The sequence below is a fragment of the Panulirus ornatus genome, chromosome 43 (assembly GCF_036320965.1).
Source record: "Panulirus ornatus isolate Po-2019 chromosome 43, ASM3632096v1, whole genome shotgun sequence".
In the NCBI taxonomy this organism is placed as follows: domain Eukaryota; kingdom Metazoa; phylum Arthropoda; class Malacostraca; order Decapoda; family Palinuridae; genus Panulirus; species Panulirus ornatus.
This window is the reverse complement of record NC_092266.1, coordinates 23,408,598-23,428,256: the sequence shown is the minus strand read 5'-3', so window position 1 is coordinate 23,428,256 and position 19,659 is coordinate 23,408,598. Positions and strand designations below refer to the sequence as shown.

Sequence of the window (19,659 nt, the reverse complement as noted above, 5' to 3'; positions counted from 1 at the left end):
CGTGTTCGTAGTGCACATTTTGGTGTCGATTGCGTTGCATGGCCCACAGTTACGAGTCGCTATGTCCATCCTGGTCGACTTCCTTCCGTTGGGAGTGAGTATAAACGTAATTTATGCAGTTGTTTCTTAGCATCTTAGAAAAGAAAAGTAGTTTGGTATAGAATCCATAAAACTGTAGTTTGCATTTTGCTTACGTCTCATGACAACAGTTTCATCTTTAACGTAACCTGACTTACCATAACTGGAAGTAAGTTCCACCATTGGTCATGGAAGTTTATTCAGGATCTGACGAATTGATTGGCTTAATATCCATAACTCTGGTGTAAATATTGCCTTGGGTCTATCCTCCCTGAAACGTTGAACCTAATACTTAACTGGTCTGATGACGCAAATTCCACCCTTAGACCTGTACAGGACTTAAAACAGATGGTTTTTGATGTGTCGAATAATATTCCAACACAGAGCCCTATTTGACTTCCAGTAACTATACTGCGCTGCAGACGAAACACAAGTTTTCCATGGAACACACTTCGAGACGTTTAAGTAATTCGGTAACTGAGTTATTGCTACGTGTCTTGTCAGTATTTCAAATTCAGTCAGATGCATTCTGGAATCTTCCATCTCCACACAGGATGAATAGAAAACGTAGAATAATTGATGAGGTAAAAACTAGATAGCCAGGGCTTGGCAGGTTGGCACAAACACACTCCGGAGAATCAAGAAGTGATAGCTCAAAAGACATCACGACCGCGGCAACATTAGAAGTCAGGCAAGGGTGTGTGACGGAGGGCGACGTGCTGAGGAGGCGGCGAGTTGACGTGGGAGGAGATGGACGGACGTGGGAGGTGGTGGACGGACGTGGGAGGAGGTGGACGGACGTGGGAGGAGGTGGACGGACGCAGGAGGAGGCAGCTCTTCTCTGGTAACACTGCATTAGTAAATGCCAGGAATTTCGAGGGTAATGTAAGTGAGGAAGAGGATGATGTAAGAGGGAGGAGAGGAAGATGATGGTGTAAGAGGGAGAAGAGGAAGATGATGGTGTAAGAGGGAGAAGAGGATGATGTAAGAGGAGGAGAGGATGATGCAAGAGGAGGAGAGGATGATGCAAGAGGGGAAGACAGCACCATACTGATGTAAGAATTTTTGATGTGTAGATGATTCTCTCTTCTAACTCCATTTCTCAAAGGCGACATAGTTATGGTCACTGGCAGGACTACTTGGGAGTGTTGTCAGCTGTAGGTGTGAGTTACTGTAGTAAAATAGTGGGGAAAGGACCATTCTTCCTACTTCCTTCCTTCTTACTTACTTACTTACTTACTTAACTTACTTACTTACTTACTTACGGTGTCCCCAAAACACTTTGTCCGCTTCCCCAAACATTTTTCAAGACGGTCACACTTAAATGTTAATACTGTGTCATCTCTCCAGTAGCCTTGATTACCATCTGCAGACGTGTCGGTATGTAATTAGCGAGGCTCCTGAAGTATTCTCAGGCTCTGGTTTGGTTCAGTAGGGCCTTGATCTCCTGAGTGAGGCCAGACACCGATGAGGCGTTGCAGGAAGCAGTCGCATGATCAGGCGTTCTGAGCGACCAGTTCGCCTAGAAAATCTCACATGTACCCTCATTTTCTTGTCTCCAGGGGAGAGTTCTGGCTTTTTCCTTCTTAGAAAGGTTAGAGCCAACCATCTTGAAGCGCAGGTGGAAGGAATACACCGACCAGAAGCGATGCGCAGGTGGAAGGAGTACACCGCCCAGAAGCGATGCGCAGGTGGAAGGAATACACCGCCCAGAGGCGATGCGCAGGTGGAAGGAATACACCGCCCAGAAGCGATGTTCCCAGCATGAAGCTCCTCCATAACACTGCACCACTGCTGAGGACTTTGCCACGGGGATGAACGTAGAGGATGGGCCACCACCTCCAGGCCCGAGTGAGTGAGGGAAAACACCCCCTGTGTCCTGTATTTCCCTCCTCAATGTGAGGCAGAGTGAGGAGAACACCCCTGTGTCCTGTATTTCCCTCCTCCATGTGAGGCAGAGTGAGGAGAACTCCCCCGCGCTCTGTATTTCCCACCTTAATGTGAGGCAGAGTGAGGAGAACACCCCTCCGTGTCCTGTATTTCCCTCCTCAATGTAAGGCAGACTGAGGAGAACAACTCCAGTGTCCTGTATTTCCCTCCTCAATGTGAGGCGGAGTGAGGAGAACTCCCCCGCGCCCTGTATTTCCCTTCTCAATGTGAGGCAGAGTGAGGAGAACTCCCCCGCGCTCTGTATTTCCCACCTTAATGTGAGGCAGAGTGAGGAGAACACCCCTCCGTGTCCTGTATTTCCCTCCTCAATGTGAGGCAGAGTGAGGAGAACTCCCCACTTGTCCTTCTGTATTTCCGTCTCATATTTTCTAGTAATCGATACCCACCTGGCTTAAGCCAGTTACTGTGACTGCGTTCAGTCCTGGTGGACGTGTCTCTACATGGCTGTGTCTTCGCCCTGAGCCCAACTGTAGCAGGATGGGGGGATGGTGGTTGTCGTTAATGAGGCTAGGAAGATAAGTTGTTTTACAGCAGCGATAAGCGTTATTATCATGGTTATGGAAGCTTGTAAACAGGATTTACCCGTGCGTGTAAAAGAAGCGTTAACATCAGAAGAAAGTCAGTCTCCTTCAGTCACCGTTAGTGATGACCGGTTTTTGTAAATCAGGTTATACAACCTTGAAGAAAACACAATATGTGGCCCCCATCCACACACACACACACACACACACACACACACACACACACACACACACACACACGAGATGTCCATGAGATGGGGCACCACGAGTGTAAAACTCCCTCCTCGTGCGGCACAATTAGGTAATCACACAAAAGCGCAAAAGAGCTGAGAGAGAAGGTCCAGAGGAGAGCCGTCTCACAATCAGATCATCTGCCCATTCTTCCTGTTCGGATTGGGTGATAAGCTTACGGCGTTAAGTGGTATATATATATATATATATATATATATATATATATATATATATATATATATATATATATATATATATATATATACATATATATATATATGTATATTATCCCTGGGGATAGAGGAGAAAGAATACTTCCCACGTATTCCCTGCGTGTCGTAGAAGGCGACTAAAAGGAAAGGGAGCGGGGGGCTGGAAATCCTCCCCTCTCGTTTTTTTTTTTTTTTAATTTTCCAAAAGAAGGAACAGAGAAGAGGGCCAGGTGAGGATATTCCCTCAAAGGCGTAGTCCTCTGTTCTTAACGCTATCTCGCTATCGCGGGAAATGGCGAATAGTATGAAAGATATATATATATATATATATATATATATATATATATATATATATATATATATATATATATATATATTGGTGCATATGCACCTGGGCATGAGAAGAAAGATCATGAGAGGCAAGTGTTTTGGGAGCAGCTGAATGAGTGTGTTAGCGGTTTTGATGCACGAGACCGGGTTATAGTGATGGGTGATTTGAATGCAAAGGTGAGTAATGTGGCAGTTGAGGGAATAATTGGTATGCATGGGGTGTTCAGTGTTGTAAATGGAAATGGTGAAGAGCTTGTAGATTTATGTGCTGAAAAAGGACTGATGATTGGGAATACCTGGTTTAAAAAGCGAGATATACATAAGTATACTTATGTAAGCAGGAGAGATGGCCAGAGAGCGTTATTGGATTACGTGTTAATTGACAGGCGTGCGAAAGAGAGACTTTTGGATGTTAATGTGCTGAGAGGTGCAACTGGAGGGATGTCTGATCATTATCTTGTGGAGGCTAAGGTGAAGATTAGTATGGGTTTTCAGAAAAGAGGAGTGAATGTTGGGGTGAAGAAGGTGGTGAGAGTAAGTGAGCTTGGGAAGGAGACCTGTGTGGGGAAGTACCAGGAGAGACTGTGTACAGAATGGAAAAAGGTGAGAACAATGGAAGTAAGGGGAGTGGGGGAGGAATGGGATGTATTTAGGGAATCAGTGATGGATTGCGCAAAAGATGCTTGTGGCATGAGAAGAGTGGGAGGTGGGCTGTTTAGAAAGGGTAGTGAGTGGTGGGATGAAGAAGTAAGAGTATTAGTGAAAGAGAAGAGAGAGGCATTTGGACGATTTTTGCAGGGAAAAAATGCAATTGAGTGGGAGAAGTATAAAAGAAAGAGACAGGAGGTCAAGAGAAAGGTGCAAGAGGTGAAAAAAAGGGCAAATGAGAGTTGGGGTGAGAGACTATCAGTAAATTTTAGGGAGAATAAAAAGATGTTCTGGAAGGAGGTAAATAGGGTGCGTAAGACAAGGGAGCAAATGGGAACTTCAGTGAAGGGCGTAAATGGGGAGGTGATAACAAGTAGTGGTGATGTGAGAAGGAGATGGAATGAGTATTTTGAAGGTTTGTTGAATGTGTCTGATGACAGAGTGGCAGATATAGGGTGTTTTGGTCGAGGTGGTGTGCAAAGTGAGAGGGTTAGGGAAAATGATTTGGTAAACAGAGAAGAGGTAGTAAAAGCTTTGCGGAAGATGAAAGCCGGCAAGGCAGCAGGTTTGGATGGTATTGCAGTGGAATTTATTAAAAAAGGGGGTGACTGTATTGTTGACTGGTTGGTAAGGTTATTTAATGTATGTATGACTCATGGTGAGGTGCCTGAGGATTGGCGGAATGCGTGCATAGTGCCATTGTACAAAGGCAAAGGGGATAAGAGTGAGTGCTCAAATTACAGAGGTATAAGTTTGTTGAGTATTCCTGGTAAACTATATGGGAGGGTATTGATTGAGAGGGTGAAGGCATGTACAGAGCATCAGATTGGGGAAGAGCAGTGCGGTTTCAGAAGTGGTAGAGGATGTGTGGATCAGGTGTTTGCTTTGAAGAATGTATGTGAGAAATACTTAGAAAAGCAAATGGATTTGTATGTAGCATTTATGGATCTGGAGAAGGCATATGATAGAGTTGATAGAGATGCTCTGTGGAAGGTATTAAGAATATATGGTGTGGGAGGCAAGTTGTTAGAAGCAGTGAAAAGTTTTTATCGAGGATGTAAGGCATGTGTACGTGTAGGAAGAGAGGAAAGTGATTGGTTCTCAGTGAATGTAGGTTTGCGGCAGGGGTGTGTGATGTCTCCATGGTTGTTTAATTTGTTTATGGATGGGGTTGTTAGGGAGGTAAATGCAAGAGTCCTGGAAAGAGGGGCAAGTATGAAGTCTGTTGGGGATGAGAGAGCTTGGGAAGTGAGTCAGTTGTTGTTCGCTGATGATACAGCGCTGGTGGCTGATTCATGTGAGAAACTGCAGAAGCTGGTGACTGAGTTTGGTAAAGTGTGTGGAAGAAGAAAGTTAAGAGTAAATGTGAATAAGAGCAAGGTTATTAGGTACAGTAGGGTTGAGGGTCAAGTCAATTGGGAGGTGAGTTTGAATGGAGAAAAACTGGAGGAAGTGAAGTGTTTTAGATATCTGGGAGTGGATCTGTCAGCGGATGGAACCATGGAAGCGGAAGTGGATCATAGGGTGGGGGAGGGGGCGAAAATTTTGGGAGCCTTGAAAAATGTGTGGAAGTCGAGAACATTATCTCGGAAAGCAAAAATGGGTATGTTTGAAGGAATAGTGGTTCCAACAATGTTGTATGGTTGCGAGGCGTGGGCTATGGATAGAGTTGTGCGCAGGAGGATGGATGGGCTGGAAATGAGATGTTTGAGGACAATGTGTGGTGTGAGGTGGTTTGATCGAGTAAGTAACGTAAGGGTAAGAGAGATGTGTGGAAATAAAAAGAGCGTGGTTGAGAGAGCAGAAGAGGGTGTTTTGAAATGGTTTGGGCACATGGAGAGAATGAGTGAGGAAAGATTGACCAAGAGGATATATGTGTCGGAGGTGGAGGGAACGAGGAGAAGAGGGAGACCAAATTGGAGGTGGAAAGATGGAGTGAAAAAGATTTTGTGTGATCGGGGCCTGAACATGCAGGAGGGCGAAAGGAGGGCAAGGAATAGAGTGAATTGGAGCGATGTGGTATACAGGGGTTGACGTGCTGTCAGTGGATTGAATCAAGGCATGTGAAGCGTCTGGGGTAAACCATGGAAAGCTGTGTAGGTATGTATATTTGCGTGTGTGGACGTGTGTATGTACGTGTGTATGGGGGTTGGGCCATTTCTTTCGTCTGTTTCCTTGCGCTACCTCGCAAACGCGGGAGACAGCGACAAAGTATAAAAAAAAAAAAAAAAAAAAAAAAAAAAAATATATATATATATATATATTCCGTCCCAAGGATATGTCCCTCATATGAAGAACTAAGTCCCAGGAGTAGCCATGCCCAACTGATCCTCATGACCAGCTGAAACTGATTAAATCAATGTCATATTTGACACAGGTGGTGGGAAATGACGGTAAGGCTTGTCTGCCGAGGGAGGTAATAGCGAGCTAATGATTGGTAGGTGTGGACTCACATAATCCCATTCTCATTGGTCGCTGGGAAGTGATAATCATGGGCGCCTCCCTTGCTCTCCAAGCGTCAAATGCTGGCGATAATCATACGGCCGCCCCTTGTAGGAATTTCGGGAGGGATTTGAACACCGGCATATGGCCACAAGTCGTAGAGGAGACAGCACGACGCAGGAGTCATACTGGAGGTCGTGTAGAGTTGAGGCAAGTTCTCCTGGAGTGGTATACAACCTGCCAGCCCTCAGAACCCCGTTGCCTCAGTCTGCTAATGCCCAGTGGGTTGTGACGTCTATAGTCTTAAGGGACGTGCGATGAAGTCCCATCGATATGGTTTTATTATGTTATTTTCACGTCTGGATATTGCTCACACTGTAGCTCATATATATATATATATATATATATATATATATATATATATATATATATATATATATATATATATATATATATATATATATATATGTTTGTGCTGTCATATGAAGAGGCTGGCATGACTAAGAGTTAGCACATTATGAGGTTCAAATTCTCTCTCAAGGATCACCAGAGGATTGACTCCTCTCCCATTCGCCCCGCGTTTTCCCAGGCAAGGCTGGATTAGGCTGGGTGATAGTATACAGATGTAACCCAATATAACCCAACGTAACTTAGATAAAAAAAGAAATGCTGTGAAAGGGATGGGAGTGGGGGGAATCTTCTGTTTACCTTTTTAGTATTGTGATAACTTTTATGATGTGGTTTATATGACTATGTATGTGATTAACGATATTTTTGGCATTATTATATGAAAGTGAAGATATTTTCTATTTGATTATAGCATATGTGATTATTGTATTATGTAATGTGATTATATGTTGATTATCATTTTTCCTCTTGCCTCAGAATAGACAAATGCTTGTGTGATACCTGCATCCTGTTGTCTCAGTCTTGACAGATGTGTGTTGGACATGTGTCTGTCCATTAAATGTGTCTGTCATGTATACCTTATGCGTCTTCTAATCTTTGTTTTTTAAGTTTTCTCTAAATCATTTATTCCTCTCTTTATTTTCTCTTATTCTTTGACCTGCCTTAATCCATTTTCTATTTTTTGTTTCCTAGTGTTTTCTAACCTTTGTTTTATGCTGTGTTTTTCAACCTTTGTTTGCTTGTGTTCTGCAGTCTCTCATACAGTGTTTTCTAACCTGTGTCTTACTCAATCTTTTCTAACTTTTGTTAATTAGTTTTCTAATGTCTCATACAGTGTTTTCTAACTTTTGTCTTATACAGTGTTTTCTAATTTTGTTACCTAGTGTTTTCTAACCTTTATCTTAAGTGTATTCTAACTCAAGTTTCATACAGTGTTTAATGAAGCCTCCGTTATGTCGTGTTCTCTAACCTGTGACATGAACAGTGTTTTCTAAGGTTATCTATACCGTGTTTTCTACCCAGTGTCTCATGCAGTGTTCTCTCCTCCCACCAGGGCGCCCTCGCCGCTGCCGCCAGCGCGCAGCTTATCCAGCACCCGAGTAAGTACAGCTTTCCTCCCCACTGAAGCCCTTCGTAAAACACCCTGTAAATGTCATTGTAAATTCACCCATTTTCCTTTCCGGGTTCTTTTTCTTTTTTTTTACAACCTGTAATGTTATGTAAATTGTGTGTTAAGTAAAGACATGCTAATTAGGTTACAGTGGAATTGACACTAGACGGTGTTGGTTTCTGAAACTTTAAAGCTTGAAATTAAGCTGGACAGTCGTGATTATAGACGCTTGATGATGGAGGCTCCTCAGCTTGACGGTGTCCTTATCTCTTGTTTACGTAAGGTCACCCCTCTTGAGTCTGCCCACCCAACTGAAGCTCAAAGTTTTCTTCAGCAGTGTTCGTGTGACAAAGACTGATGGGAAGTGATGAATTGTTGATCAGAGTGGGGATTGGCTGATGGGTAGGGATGAATTGTTGATCAGAATGGGGATTGAGTGATGGGAAGTGATGAATTGTTGATCAGAGTGGGGATTGACTGATGGGTAGGGATGAATTGTTGATCAGAGTGGGGATTGAGTGATGGGAAGTGATGAATTGTTGATCAGAGTGGGGATTGAGTGATGGGAAGTGATGAAGTGGGGATTGAGTGATGGGAAGTGATGAATTGTTGATCAGAATGGGGATTGAGTGATGGGAAGTGATGAACTGTTGACCAGAGTGAAGATTTACTGATGGGAAGTGATGAACTGTTGATCAGAGTGAAGATCAACTCGAAGCTTTCTGTTCTGTTGACTGTCCTACTCTTCATTTTCTAGCGTCGTTTTCTCTCTCGTGTGTGTGTGTGTGTGTGTGTGTGTGTGTGTGTGTGTGTGTGTGTGTGTGTATTTGCTGAGTCCGTCGTTTTCTTTCTTGTTTATTGGTTTAGTGCGTCGTTTTCCCGTTCATTGGCCACCCGGTGTCATTCAGTGTGTCATGCGGTGCATTCATGTGATGGTCTTGTCTCTGGAAGGATCGACTGTGTCATGCTGTCCGGTCATGTGATCGTCACATGGAATACCCGACTGTGTCTTGCCCAGTGATGTGACATTATCACATGGCTGTAAAGTCATTTCATTGTCACATAAGACGGTCGACTCATTTTCACATGGAAGGATCGACTCGTGCTGCTGTCCGGTGATGTCATTGTCGCATAGAATAGTCGACTCATGCTCTCCAGTGATGTCATGGTCATTATGATGGTCGTATGACCGTCATCAAAGTCATTAATGATTCAGACAGTGAGGTGGTGGTGATGCAGGGTTGCCATCTGGTCGTGATGCAGGGAAATGCAGGGTTGCCATCTGGTCGTGATGGAGGGTCATGTGGTCGTGATGTTTGTGGCTTTCATCATGTCTTGGTGATGTAAAGGTCATATATATATATATATATATATATATATATATATATATATATATATATATATATATATATATATATATATATATATATATATTTTTTTTTTTTTTTTTTTTTTTTCAAACTATTCGCCATTTCCCGCATTTGCGAGGTAGCGTTAAGAACAGAGAACTGGGCCATTGAGGGAATATCCTCACCTGGCCCCCTTCTCTGTTCCTTCTTTTGGAAAATTAAAAAAAAAAAATTGAGAGGGGAGGATTTCCAGCCCCCCGCTCCCTTCCCCTTTAGTCGCCTTCTACGACACGCAGGGAATACGTGGGAAGTATTCTTTCTCCCCTATCCCCTATATATATATATATATATATATGCTTGGTATGTGATAATCTCTTTTCTCATTGACACTTGAGTTAAGAGAGTTATGTATGGAGAGACATATATACAGGGCGTTCATACTTTCACCTCACGCCAACTGTTTGATTTACTCACACAGTTAGCAAGTAGAGAAATCAACAACATAGCCAGACGTGGCTGCCCGGAACACACACACACACACACACACACACACACACACACACACACACACACACACACACACACACGCGCACACAGCCAGACAAGGAAAGTCAGACAGTGGTGGAGAAAGCTTCATCCTCGCCCACACATCGCGTACACACACCACCCAGATACCCCCCCTGCACCTCCCATCCTCTCAGCGCTCTTACGTAGCGAGACTCCCTCCTCCTCCTCCTCCTCCCCCATGTATGCTGGCTACGTGATCAGGACAGTCTCGCTAAATTTCTCGTAGAATGTATGAGGTTCTTATCTGATTATCGCCAATACATAATCTACAACATTGAGTTCATCAATTTTCAGGTGTGTTCTAATATCTTAAGTGGATACTACTTGAAATAGAATATGATAGTAATCATGATTTTTTTGGAATAATTGCAGCCAGAGGTAAGAAATGCTCAGAGACAGTTTACAGAAGAAGCGGATAGCCTGGTATATGGTTTGAAATTAAGGATATTGGTAACACAGGGAGATGGTTAGTTTGTTAAGGGGTTGGATGATGGTTAGATGTCTGTCTGTTAATTGTTTTTTTTTTTTTGTTATGTTTACACGTCTGTATTCTTACGAAAACTCAAAGTCTCCTCATGTTCAGCCTAAGCTTAAGCACGACGTTACGACCATTGAGCACGACGGTACGACCACTGAACACGACAGTACGACCACCGAGCACGACATTACGACCCTTGATGCACGACAGTAGGATCCTACCTCCCTTAATATCCAAGGGTCAACTGCTGGCGATAATCATACTGTCACCCTCTCCAGAAAATTCGTGGGGGATTTCAACGCTGGCATAAGCCATAATCCCTACAGGGTTGGTCGAAGCTCAGGCCATCCTACCGTCGTGCCATCATCTTTAAGGGGAGTGTGGCTACCGTGCTCTGGGCTTAATCAAATCTGTGATTCTTAGATTTTTTTTTCCTAGCATTACAATCTGCGTTCTTTATTTTTAACCTTTTTTTTTCAGTTTCTAATTAAGAGTGGACGACACGGCACGGGGAGATAAGATGGCCCATTTGAGGCCATCTCGGGTCAAAGGAAAGAAGTTAGAAAGAGTAGAGATTAATCAGGGTTCTGTAGGTGTTTGTAAAGGAAGAAAAGTTATATGAAATCTATGAATGAGGCTGTATAAGCACCTCGAGGGTGGGCCGTTTTGAAAACTGTTTCTTTCCTTACGCCTCGAAGCTTTGGAAGTCTTTACCTTCCCATGTCTTTCTCAATATGTATGAGCTAATACATCTTAAACGACAGGTTTTTCACTTCCTCCAAAATTCGTAAATACTTTCCCATGTCTCTCTCACCTTTATTCCCTTTCATAATCCTCTCTTGATGTGGACTTTTGACCGTGACTGTAGCCTCCAACTTAAAAAAAAAGGTATATAAAGGATATATATATATATATATATATATATATATATATATATATATATATATATAGTGTGTGTGTGTGTGTGTGTGTGTGTGTGTCGTAAAGTTTCGTCTCGTTGTCATCGTTCACGTCTGAAGATTCCATTCAACGTAGACGGAGGAACGCGTTTTTATCTGGCTAAGAACAAGGTCAGCTTTGCTAGTGGTGCTGCTAGTGTTTCTCGATCTCAGATGATTTCACTTACTTTTTTTTTTTTTTGAGACATCCAGAAACAGCTTTCCATTACGTGTATTTGATAACGAAAAAGGAAGTGTCATTGTTATAAACTGTCATTGCAGTAACTCAAGTTACGTAACTTTCAGTTACCTGTATTTGATAAGAAATATAATTAATTGCAGATGGCTATTGAAATAGCTTTCATATATGCTTTTGAACTGTTTCTTTATAATCAATGATTCCTGGCCATGTATATCCCGTAATTCGTATACATTAACGTTAATAATCATAGCAGATGAAGGCAAAAAAATACGATAATCGTAATGAAAACGAGAGAGCTGGTTTCTCTTGGCTAGCGGAGACTTAATGAAAATGGGTGGGATGGGAGGGTCATTCATTCGTCCACTGTAGACCGAAGTTTCTTGGACTTTCTCTCGAGTGATTGTGGTTGCTTCATGGATGATTATCTGGATATGGTTCAGTGGGTAATAGTTTTTCCTCTTTATTGCAGTTCAATGTAAATAGAATGGATTTTACTGATGTGTCCGACATCTGCATGCCCGGAAACAGAGGCGAGTAGGTATTTGAAAGTTGATTTTATTGATCTTAAAAAAAGAGAGGGTCTTTAGATTTACGTTAGTTGTGCTTTGATTTGTGTATGAAGGGGCAGCCTTGCAAGTGTCACATAGCATTTTAGCTTAGATTTTCTTGAACCACTTGAGATGATGTTCACTTTTTTTTTTTTCGATAGACGGTTATAATTGGTTATTGCCGGCCTAAAGGATCCTGACAGTCGTTTCGCCTGAAAGCCCCAACCAACCAACCAGTTTCGTGCTTGCTACAGGGTTGAAGCGAGCGGGAGAAACTTGGTGTTGGGTGTCGGTGCTGGGTGACCCGACCCCACTACCTCTACACACACACAAGACCTGCTTGTTTCACTAGGCGTGTGTGGGTGTCTTTCGACCGGTCTCGCCGCCTTCAGTGAGGGGGGTTCAAAATGTTCCTGCACCTCACTCCTACGGCCGAGTAGTACACGAATTATCGTTTCCTCTAACGGGTTCGAACCCTGATACTATGGTTGAGAAATCGTTTCCATCTTAGTAGCGGTCAAGTGGGTTGACGGGTTCGAACCCTGATACTGTGGTTGAGCTATTGCTCAGATCTTAGTAACTTTCTTTTAAGCCGATTCATTTCCCTTTCTCCGTGGGTGACGGGGTTAGGCTGGCTGCTGGGTTGCGACGGAGGCAGTAGCAGTATTCAGTCAGCGTGGCAACAAGTGTATTGAGACAACGGACGGTCTGAATGGGAGGCTGAGGAGAGCATGGCAAGCGGAGTGTAAACCTCAAGACGCGTGATTCCTCGGTGATGGCCAGCCAGATCAGAGTGAGGCGTCTCGGCCAGAAGACAACAGGTTCAGATGGCTTCCCTTCACCCGGGAGGAGCGGCGGGCTTGTAGTACTCTCTGTGCCAGTTGGCTGAGGATGGGCTCAGTGAGGCTTATCCCTGCGCCGGGAGGGGCGGCAAGCTATCATGCTGCTGTGTACCGGTCGTGTTGAGGGTGGGATCAGTGAGGCTTGCAGGCGAGCGCGTGCAAGAGGCACCTGTCAGACACGTCAGGTAGTACCCGACTACGTCTAGTGTCCACTTGTTACTGTTGCCACTGCTGACAACATCCCTCCATGTCCTTACGATTCGCCTCCTCTTTCTCTTGCCTCCTCCTCTTCTCCTCTCCGTCCCTGGTCCGTCTTCCCATCCCCCCGTGGCCCTGTCCACCCATGCAAGACGAGCATACTAATGAGTGGGTGGGAGGGTGGGGGAGGGGGATGATAAGGGGTGGAAGTGGGCGGAAGTTTCACTTACTGTGGGTCATAAACATTCTTGCCGCGCACCGACCACTCTCGCACGATTCTTTTTTTCTTCTTCTTCTTCTTCCCCGAGCTCAGGGAAAGTCAGGGTGATAACACGGAGAAGACATGCTTTACGAGGGGCTCATAGTGAAGTAGGTACAAGGAATCCTCCGTTAGGGGTTAGGATAGCCTTAGAACTCTGCCAAACGGGCAACACCAAGACAAGTAGATAGTTGACATGTCAGAAACATGAGATCTGTGTCACACTGATGATGGTTAGTTATTCCCTTGGGCTCGACGGTACGGCCCTTGGGTATGATAGCCTGGCTTCTGACCTTAATCAGTAAGGCTGAGATCAAAAGTCTCACCATCATACCTAAGGATCGTACCGTCGTTTTCACGAGGATCGCACCGTAGTACTCAAGGATCGTAGCATCGTCGTCAAGGATCGTAGCATCGTCGTCAAGGATCGCACCGTCGTGACCAAGGATCGTACCGTCGTGATCAAGGATCGTACCGTCGTGATCAAGGATCGCACCGTCGTGATCAAGGATCGTACCGTCGTGATCAAGGATCGCACCGTCGTGATCAAGGATCGTACCGTCGTCATCAAGGATCGAACTGTCGTGATCAAGGATCGTACCGTCGTGACCAAGGATCGTGCCATCGTGATCAAGGGTCGTACCGTCGTGATCAAGGGTCGTACCGTCGTGATCAAGGATCGTACCGTCGTGATCAAGGGTCGTACCGTCGTGATCAAGGATCGTACCGTCGTGATCAAGGATCGTACCGTCGTGATCAAGGGTCGTACCGTCGTGATCAAGGATCGTACCGTCGTGATCAAGGATCGTACGGTGTTGCAACATGGTGTTTACTAGAAACCCTCTTTGGTATGTGGCGGGGGAGGTACATAGCAGCTGTTGATAGTTAGTATTGTCGACGTCCGCTGATCACAACTTTCCCTTCTCGGCGAGTGTTATGAGACGCTGGCGGCTCCCTCCGCTGCCTCAACCAGCGACGTGCTACTGCTCATCCTCCTCACTTGCACGCTCATCGGATGGGTAATATGGGGTAAGGGACTCATGGAATCGTGGGTTGGAAGGTAGGCGAAGAGTCTCGTCCCCTCGTCAACCACAGGTGTTTTGAGCATTACTGGTAGATATGGACGACATGATTGGAAGTGACTCTGAGAACGACATGACGAAGGTGAACATCTATACAGCCTTCTCTCTATCAAACTAGTTTTAACCCTATCACAAAGGAGCATCCTCGGGTGGCGTAAAAATGATATACATTTGAACGCTGAGGATAAAAGGGCTTCTGCATCATTAAAGATGGATAGTAAACTTTAGTCTTGGGATCCGGGTCAGAGAGGCTGAAGGTAAAGTTGCGAGTAACTTTTCTTGAATGTTGATTGGAGGGACGGGTCTTTGGAACTGGAAAAAAATAGAAATTAAGAGGGATCTGTAGGAGGGTGTGTGGGAGTGCGTTGAACAAGAGAAAGTTGGAAAGAGAAGAAGAAGAAGAAGAAGAAGAAGAATAGGAGGATTGAACATTATGGATCAACCTGGGTGATTCCCTGTCAGTCACTGAGGTTACGATACAAAGACTTTAGTTCATACAAACTATTGTCATGGAAGGATTTCCAGCACGAGTGATAAACACAGGTGGATGATGAATGCCGTTAGGTGTTAGAGAGAGAGAGAGAGAGAGAGAGAGAGAGAGAGAGAGAGAGAGAGAGAGAGATCGGATATGACTGGCGATTTTAGGTAGCGTGTAAGCAATGTCATGTCAGTGAATACAGTCCTGAGATGGCGGCTGTGTTCGCGTTGTTGTTGTTGTTGTTGTTGTTGTGACCTCGAAACACCCAGTGGTCGTAGACGTGCGTTGAGGTGAGCCCACGACATACCACGGTTGACCGGACACCTCAAGGGTCAGGTTAAAGGCCAGGTCATCATAGCCATGGATCGTACCGTCATGCTCGAAGATCGTAACGTGTGGCGCTTGAGCACGACCTCCCTACCTGTCTACAGTGAGCAACAAACATATGGCGCTCTTTGTAAACAAACACTACACATATCAGACCCCGCTAGAAAGAAATGAAGCTTGTGCAGGACTTCCTTACTGGATGAATCATGAAACGATCGCACAATTATGTTGATTCGATCGCACAATTATGCTGATTCGATCGCACAATTATTTTCAAGAGCCTTACCGTCATGCTCAAGGGTCATACCGTTGTGCTGCAAGGGGTCACACCGTTGTTCGCAAGGGGTAGTAGTGTCATGCTCAGAGGACCCACCGTGTTCTGAATCGATCACAGAACTCTGATGTTCCTCCGAGCTTCGCCAGAGTGACCAGCCCCGAGTGAGATACAATAGCCTGGGGACCGTTAGCTGTAATTGCGGGTCCGTGCTCCTCATTCAATAGTACTAACCAACGGGGCCAACAGTTAGTGGGTGGTAAAAGAAGGACGTCTTCCGTATCCCTGCTCTTCAGTAGCCAGCTAAGTCAGCCATCCAGCAGAGAGACATCCACCTCCACCACCTCCCTCCCTCAGCCAGCTATAACGTCTGGCAGAGCACACACCATATATCTCTTCTTGCATCTCTCTACCGCGAATTACCATCAGGGTTATCTTATGATCACATCTCATACGGAGATTATGATACTCTCGTTGAGGACTCCCGTCATTTCTATGATCAAGATGATAATTACGAGGATGGCCCCGTCGCAGCGAAAGTCGTATCCTTATAGTCAGTGACGTCTGTCGCATCCGAGGCGATGGGTCTCAAAGTTAATTGTAGGATAACGCAGGAACTTCACGACACGTCCACGCCTTTCACGAAGATGGTTGGCTACACAAGATCACCGTTCCGACCAGCCAGTAGTGAGCGGGTCGTGACATGCCGGTTGCCTCTACCTGAATACCCCACGCTTGGCTTGGCTTCGAGTCCTCCTCCTCCTCCTCCTCCTCCTCCTCTACCCTGCCACTCTCCTCTCCACGACCCGCTAATTTATTGCCATCCTTCAGGTACGGCCAAAGCCCTGAACCTATAATTACGTGCGGCTGTATCGTTCAGATCTGCTTCAGCGTTTACGGCCGCTCATAAAGAGAGGTGGCATGAAATGAGACGGCACTCGTGGAGGGATTGTGTCGCCTCTGCCGTGACTCTCCTTAAACGCAGAGTTGAGGTAGGGACACAGCCCAGGGTGTGGGCGGGATGCAGGGCGTGGTCTAGGGTGTGGGTGGGATCCAGGACGTTCCCATGGGTTTTTGGACAGGATGGAGCGTGTGGCCTAAGATATGGGCGGGATCAAGGGCGTTCCCATGGGGTGGGCGAGGTCGAGAGCGTGCCTCGGGATATGAGCGGGATCGAGAACGTGGCTTATTGTTTAAGCGGTGTTGAGAGGGCGTTTGAGTATTCATTTCACTACAGCTAACAGTCACAGGTCTGTATTGTTAGATAACCTCCGAACCATCTATCAGTCTATCCTTGTCTATCACTCATTTCTCCATGTACCATCCCGTGGGTTGGATCAGAGACCTAGAGCTTCACACCGCCATCCCAGGAGGAAGCAACCCCTCTTGGCAGGTCGGAATCACCACCGTGAGACTACTGCAACCTCTAGCACCTTCCCCTCCTCCTCCTCCTCCTCCTCCTCCTTTTCCTCCTCCTCCCCTCCCTCTGGTCTGACGCCCATATTTAACACATAACCCAGGATAGACATCCATTGCCATGCTCTGTACAGCTGCCTGCACCTTCTTCACACCATGCCTCCAACACCGTCACCATTTTGACTATCATCTGTAGTGTCTGTTTTGTGTAATGACGAAAAGGGAGACACCATCTTTGTGTGTGTGTGTGTGTGTGTGTGTGTGTGTGTGTGTGTGTGTGTGTGTGTGTTGCCCTCAGCACGCTCTCCGTTCCAAGGTATCGAACCCATGTACCAGGAGTAGTCATGCACAGTTGACTCTGGCCACAGTGGCACTTCATAGATCTTAATACGTCTTAATCCACCTCTTAATCCTGTGACGCAGACCGTTCCCTCCCTCCCTCCCGCAAGCCGGATTCCACACACCTCACTCGCCGCTCACCTCGCCTCCCAGGTCGAGCGTGCCTCCCTCACCCTGGCACTCCCACAGCCCTCAGCCCCTCATACCTCGGCCAGTTCTCCATAACCCCGTCCATCGGCACTTTAATCCCATAAGCACGATGGTGCGGTCGTGTGAATACGACTGCACGACCCTATGACGTTCGGGGGTGATAGTCTTGGGAGTGAAAGTCCAGGCTGTCTGACTCATTGGTCGTACCATCGTGCACAAGGGTCGTACCATCGTCTTCATGGGTCGTACCATCGTCTTCAAGGGTAGTACCATCTTCTTCAAGGGTCGTACCATCGTCTTCATGGGTCGTACCATCGTCTTCATGGGTCGTACCATCGTCTTCATGGGTCGTACCATCGTCTTCATGGGTCGTACCATCGTCTTCATGGGTCGTACCATCGTCTTCATGGGTCGTACCATCGTCTTCATGGGTCGTACCATCGTCTTCATGGGTCGTACCATCGTCTTCATGGGTCGTACCATCGTCTTCATGGGTCGTACCATCGTCTTCATGGGTCGTACCATCGTCTTCATGGGTCGTACCATCGTCTTCATGGGTCGTACCATCGTCTTCATGGGTCGTACCATCGTCTTCATGGGTCGTACCATCGTCTTCATGGGTCGTACCATCGTCTTCATGGGTCGTACCATCGTCTTCATGGGTCGTACCATCGTCTTCATGGGTCGTACCATCGTCTTCATGGGTCGTACCATCGTCTTCATGGGTCGTACCATCGTCTTCATGGGTCGTACCATCGTCTTCATGGGTCGTACCATCGTCTTCATGGGTCGTACCATCGTCTTCATGGGTCGTACCATCGTCTTCATGGGTCGTACCATCGTCTTCATGGGTCGTACCATCGTCTTCATGGGTCGTACCATCGTCTTCATGGGTCGTACCATCGTCTTCATGGGTCGTACCATCGTCTTCATGGGTCGTACCATCGTCTTCATGGGTCGTACCATCGTCTTCATGGGTCGTACCATCGTCTTCATGGGTCGTACCATCGTCTTCATGGGTCGTACCATCGTCTTCATGGGTCGTACCATCGTCTTCATGGGTCGTACCATCGTCTTCATGGGTCGTACCATCGTCTTCATGGGTCGTACCATCGTCTTCATGGGTCGTACCATCGTCTTCATGGGTCGTACCATCGTCTTCATGGGTCGTACCATCGTCTTCATGGGTCGTACCATCGTCTTCATGGGTCGTACCATCGTCTTCATGGGTCGTACCATCGTCTTCATGGGTCGTACCATCGTCTTCATGGGTCGTACCATCGTCTTCATGGGTCGTACCATCGTCTTCATGGGTCGTACCATCGTCTTCATGGGTCGTACCATCGTCTTCATGGGTCGTACCATCGTCTTCATGGGTCGTACCATCGTCTTCATGGGTCGTACCATCGTCTTCATGGGTCGTACCATCGTCTTCATGGGTCGTACCATCGTCTTCATGGGTCGTACCATCGTCTTCATGGGTCGTACCATCGTCTTCATGGGTCGTACCATCGTCTTCATGGGTCGTACCATCGTCTTCATGGGTCGTACCATCGTCTTCATGGGTCGTACCATCGTCTTCATGGGTCGTACCATCGTCTTCATGGGTCGTACCATCGTCTTCATGGGTCGTACCATCGTCTTCATGGGTCGTACCATCGTCTTCATGGGTCGTACCATCGTCTTCATGGGTCGTACCATCGTCTTCATGGGTCGTACCATCGTCTTCATGGGTCGTACCATCGTCTTCATGGGTCGTACCATCGTCTTCATGGGTCGTACCATCGTCTTCATGGGTCGTACCATCGTCTTCATGGGTCGTACCATCGTCTTCATGGGTCGTACCATCGTCTTCATGGGTCGTACCATCGTCTTCATGGGTCGTACCATCGTCTTCATGGGTCGTACCATCGTCTTCATGGGTCGTACCATCGTCTTCATGGGTCGTACCATCGTCTTCATGGGTCGTACCATCGTCTTCATGGGTCGTACCATCGTCTTCATGGGTCGTACCATCGTCTTCATGGGTCGTACCATCGTCTTCATGGGTCGTACCATCGTCTTCATGGGTCGTACCATCGTCTTCATGGGTCGTACCATCGTCTTCATGGGTCGTACCATCGTCTTCATGGGTCGTACCATCGTCTTCATGGGTCGTACCATCGTCTTCATGGGTCGTACCATCGTCTTCATGGGTCGTACCATCGTCTTCATGGGTCGTACCATCGTCTTCATGGGTCGTACCATCGTCTTCATGGGTCGTACCATCGTCTTCATGGGT

At 46.3% G+C, this 19,659-nt stretch overlaps 1 protein-coding gene across 4 annotated transcripts in view; it reads left to right on the top strand.

The window, feature by feature from the left end:
- The window catches only part of LOC139762411 (cuticlin-1-like), a 173,341-nt gene that overhangs the window by 94,133 nt on the left and 59,549 nt on the right, over window positions 1–19,659 (top strand). For all 4 annotated transcript variants that reach the window (XM_071687270.1, XM_071687272.1, XM_071687269.1 and 1 more), the window contains exon 3: window positions 7,875–7,920. In XM_071687270.1, the coding sequence (XP_071543371.1) occupies window positions 7,875–7,920 (46 nt within the window). The remainder of the gene's footprint in view (window positions 1–7,874; window positions 7,921–19,659) is intronic.